This window comes from Nestor notabilis, unplaced genomic scaffold, assembly GCF_000696875.1.
Source record: "Nestor notabilis isolate BGI_N333 unplaced genomic scaffold, ASM69687v1 scaffold21471, whole genome shotgun sequence".
NCBI classification, from domain to species: Eukaryota; Metazoa; Chordata; class Aves; order Psittaciformes; family Psittacidae; genus Nestor; species Nestor notabilis.
This window is the reverse complement of record NW_009913632.1, coordinates 1-5,142: the sequence shown is the minus strand read 5'-3', so window position 1 is coordinate 5,142 and position 5,142 is coordinate 1. Positions and strand designations below refer to the sequence as shown.

Below are 5,142 nucleotides of genomic sequence, written 5' to 3'. Positions count from 1 at the left end.
AAACTCTTCTATGCAAGCAACCCTTCTGAAATGCACAACAGGTCTGCATGTCCACCAGAAAGCACTGTGGAGTCATGCTACTGTTATTAACCCTTCCTCCATATAAACTTTGGCTTCCTGCTCTTAGCTGGAGCCTTACATTCTCAACCCACAGCCACAAAGACTACTCAAGTAGCAAGGTGATAAGAGGGATGATTCTGTCCAATTTTTCCTTCCTTTTTCAACTTATTTGTTCTCCAGCCAGACATGATGTTTTTTGTACTGAAACTGCTTTCCTGATGAAATTGCTGCTTGTAATGACTTGCTACACTTCTGTCTCCTTCCTCTACACTGTTTTAGAACTTGATTCATACTGATTGGTAAGAAGACTGAATAGACAGGGCCTTCTCATCTGCTTTGTTTATGAAGTGTAAACACATTTAAATGAGGAGCATGTACAGGTGTGGCCTCAGATGTACACCTGCTCACACTGTACCTCTCCCAGCTACCAAATCAGAGAATACTGCTGACCAGTATGAGCAAAGAAGCGGCGCTCATGGTTACTTCCTCCCCTCTTTTCTGTTACCTGCTGAAGGATGTTTATCCCCCAGTAACAAAAGAACCAATGCTCATAATTACTCCTCTATCTTCTGTCACCTACTGAAAGATGTTTATCCCCAATAACAGCACACAAAACAAGCAGACATCAACTTCTTTGATACAGTGGAGTTTTAAATCACCCATTGGTAACAATTGTTTCTCTTCTGAATAATGCATCATTATTTATAAATTAAACATTGACCTACATACGCCTCCTTGGAACCTGTGGTGCTCAGTTATTATCAGATATCAAAGAAGAAACACGTGTCTTCAAGTATTATAGCTTTTTTTTTTCTTTTTTTTTTTTTTTTGCTGCTATCACTGATGTAGTAGTAGTAGTACAAACTGGACCAGAAAAAAAGTCATGTTCCCTGTTTTAAAAAGAACAACATGATATAAGGCAGTCTATCAAAAAGAGCAGTCTTTTTTAATCCCCCTATGAGCTTACATGAGCTACTGTAGCAAACACGGCAGAACCACCACAACAAGCCAAATGCCACACTTCTCCAAGTAACACTGAATGGCTCTCAACCCTTCGCTCTTTCTGAGACCCAGCACAATGCTTCAAAGGAAAAAAACCAAACACCTGAAAACAAACAAACGAACAAACAAACGAAACAGAAAACAGCCCCCCACCCTCCACCCCATGACTGATTAGAGTTAATGCCCTTCTGTTGGGCACCAAGAGACTTTTCCAGTTTTACTGCCTTCTTCGCTCCCAGGCACCTCTGCATACCTAAAGCAGGCTGCCCTGACATTTTCCGGTTTGGACTTTCTGAGAAGGTTAACATTTTCCTCTCTCCAGTCTCTGCTTGTTCATTTGAGGCGTTGAGTCACATTAGCCAGAGCAACAGCAAAGGCTTGCACTGCAGAAAATGGATACTGAAAGTCCAAAATATAAGCATTGCCATCAATCCTTCCAAACTGCATCACCTGGGAAGCAGGGGAAGAGGACAAGGGAAGGAAAAAGAGAACAAGGTCAAAAAAAGTGATCCACAGAAAAGGAACCAGAGAAGAAAAAAAGCAAAATGGTTTTGCTCCTTTGCATGAACACCTCACCTCCCAAGCTAATATGAATGGGGCTACGCACAGAATGGGGTATGAAGCCAAGGAAGAGTAAGAACACTGTACTATCATAGAATAGTTAGGGTTGGAAAGGAACATAAGATCATCTAGTTCCAACCCCCCTGCCATGAGCAGGGACACCACACACTAAACTCTGTCATCCAAGGCACTGTCCAGCCTGGCCTTGAACACCTCCAGGGTTGGAGCATTCACAACTTCCTTGGGCAACCTATTCCAGTGCCTCACCACTCTCACTGTAAAGAACTTCTTCCCTGTATCTAATCTAAACTTCCCCTGTTTAAGCTTGAAGCCATTACCCCCTGTCCTACCACTACAGTCCCTAATAAAGAGTCCCTATTAGTCTGTATAGAGTGTTTGACAGCAATATTGGACTTTATAGAGTAAACTGAGCTTTAAAACATACTATACTGTATACAGCATTGGTGTAAGTAGATTGTCATCAACTACTTCAGCAGATGTGAGTTATACCAGCAACATGTTTCATGCAGGAAAATACCATTCTCTCTCTCAGAGAGATCCAATCATCAGTCCATCAGGGAAACACATTTTGTTTTCAAGAAAGAAGTTTTCAGGGAAGGGGAATAACCCATCTCCTGACTCTAGCACTTCATAGCTGGTAAGCTGCATGTTCTTGGCAGTTCTGTTTTCCTTTGCATAAGCTTCACGAGCACATAATTACACCAAGAATGAGGGGCCATGGGAGCTGTCTGAAATATAAAGCAAGGCTAGTCAGGTAGTTCCTTGTTGTTCCAATAGTTTGGCCTATTATTATTGCTTTTTCATTTGCTTCATGAGAAGCTCAGATTGTATTTGCTCTTTAGTGAAGATCCTTGAGCTAGAACGGAGGTTGTCTGTGCAAGCTCAGTCAGGCGTTGCTCCCCCACCAACAAAACCTGCTGCAGGGTGATTTAGCACAGCTGTCCACGGGCATGTATCCACAGCCATTTAACCAAAGAAGAAAGGGATATAAATGGCTCTGATGACTGCCTTTTTAATGAGCTGTTGTTACAGACAAACAAAATCAAGAGACCAACACTGGTCATGCATGTTGGATATTTGGAACATCTAACTCTCCATTTAAATCAGAGGGAGCTGAGACCCTTGATGTCCTTTAATAAATCAAAAGTGACTTACAGTAATGGGAGAGCTGGACAAGGAAATAAATACGTGTCTCCTAAGTCTCAGTCCAGTGTCCTGATGATTAGTACCACTAACTAGCCTGGGTTTAGTGTAGTAACATCCCACTTGGGCCAAAGTGAGAGCCTAAAATTAAATGTGGGGTTTTTTGCACTATCCACAGACCCATCTACCCGTTGGTGGTTCAGAAGCAGCTCAGGACTGCTTTGTTCTGGGAAGGGTCTAGCATTAAGTACCAGCCCTAGAGACCTGATAACCCGCAGGGTAAATTTTGGCATGGAGGGAACCTAACTGCTCATCCATTTCCTCTGCCTTAGCTATCTGCTGACTGGCTAACTTCAGTGAGCATTGCAGCGTTCACTCAGCTAGCTGCCATCCACAACCACCGACAGCAAATGCAGCTACCTTTGGGGAGATCTGTTTTGTTTATCACAAACCCCACCTAATTCCAGCAGCAAGAGCCAGTGGGACCAGTGGAGGTCCTTATTCCCAGGTCCGACCGCAGTAAGACCAAACATATTTTGTACATTTACTTTACAACTTAACTTCACCTTCCATTCTGAATCTAGACCTTTGATGGTTGCTTTTTATCAACCACACAACAAAGCTGTTTTTCATGGAGCAGCTCACACAAGTGGGAGGCACTTGGCTGCATGAGAAGCAGAGCTCGTTCCTGGCATGGGTTTCCCCTGCCCGGTCCCCACCCCAGCCCACGTGTACCACCCCTCCTACCTGTCGTCCTTCCAGCTCAATCTGGAAGTTTTTTGCTGACTCCTGGGTCACCCGCCCTCCGAAGTCCAGCTGGTAGACTTGTGTCGCCTCATTCCACAGCGGCTGCTTGTTGGCCATCACATACACAAAGCCCTGGCTCCCCAGCCTTCCGTCCTCCTTCTCGCTGGCCTTCCGGCACTTGAATTCATCCAGTTCACTGGCTGTCCTCAAACTCCTTTTGGTTTTCCAACCTTTTTTGCTGCCCTGGCTCTGGTTCATCAGTTCATCCCCACTAATAAAAAGCTCTGGCTCACTCTCCGAACTGTCCTGAAACTCGTTTGTCTTGTTTAGCTTCTTGGACTTCAGCTGGTCTTTCTGGCTCTTGACCTTCTTCTTCTCCCTCCCCAGCCGAGGGCTGGATATTAGTGAATTGAAGTCAGTCAGCGTCCTTGCCTCCTTTTTGACCTTGCCCTCAGTGATCGCCTGCACGCTTCCTTCCTCAGCTCGACTGTCCAAGCGCTTCCGGCTCTTCTTGCCAAATTTATCTGTCCTTTGAGGAACGGGGCTTTCTGTCAAGGAGAGCACTTCCTGGAAGGTGTCTGCTGTCTCCACCATCACCTCTGTGCCCACGTGGCCCTGCAGCTCCGCTGGCGGGGGAGACATCACCGGTTTCTCCACCACAAGGAGCGGTTTGGGGGTCAAGGTGCCCTGGGGGTTCTGTACGGGTGGGCAGGCGCTGTAGGAACTCCACGGGTGCAAGGCGATTGGTGGCAGCTGTAAACTAGAGCAGGCGCTACTTCCCGGGTACATGGGTGGCAAAGAGCAATAGGAGAGGTTGGACGGATAACCTGGCTGAAGCACAACTGTGGGCTCCTGCTGTGCAAACTGTGTCGGGGCCAGAGCTTCTTTGGGGGAGCATGGAGGCTGCATTCCCTGAAGGGGAGGGGCACTGTAGCTTCCTGGGTAGGGTACTCCAACCCCATAACTCGTCTGGAAAGTGGCAGTGGGACTGGTTGGAGATTTGGGGGAAACAAACGGTACTCGAGACATATCCAGATGTTGAGCTTGACCAATGATGAGAGGAGTAGGTTTTAGAGGGTTGGGCACTGAGCTCTGAGATGTCCTTTCCTGAGGCACCCATATCTCTTCACTCACCATAGGGTCCCACTGGTATGGCGGTGGCCGTTTTACACCGAGGGCAGCCTCCGCCAGGGACACGGGCACGTGCCGTATTGATTTCTCCACAGGGCAGTGCTGAGAAAGGGCCTCATCCTCCGTGAAGGCGGAGTTGATATAATCCGCTCGGTCACGGGAATTGTCAGGCGGGCTCAGCAAGCTGTAGGATGACTGAGAGGCCAGAGGCGAAGTACTGACAGAGTGAGCCATGACGGAGCTGTGCTGGGAGGCACTCCCCGTGCTCAGATCAGGTCTCATGCCACCAATACTGGAAGTGCCGCTACTAGCATTGGCACTAGGGATGCTGCCCACACCACCGGCACTTGGGTTGCTGCTGCCGCCCCCACCACTGCTGCTGCTGCTGCACTGGCTGCAGGTGTACAAGGCAGTGGGTACTCTTTGCTGGTACTGCGCTGTCACAACGTTGCTCTTGGCTTTCGGTGGAAGTTGCAA

General features: G+C 47.4%; 1 protein-coding gene across 1 annotated transcript; it reads right to left on the bottom strand.

Moving 5' to 3' along the window:
• Positions 1-415: 415 nt before the first annotated feature.
• On the bottom strand, positions 416-5,136 carry LOC104412545 (tubby-related protein 4-like; the record flags this gene model as incomplete). The annotated part of the gene is made up of 3 exons (XM_010023289.1): positions 416-565; positions 637-1,512; positions 3,535-5,136. Coding segments are annotated over 2 exons (1,719 nt in total), but the record flags the coding sequence as incomplete, so codon positions are not given.
• Positions 5,137-5,142: the final 6 nt, after the last annotated feature.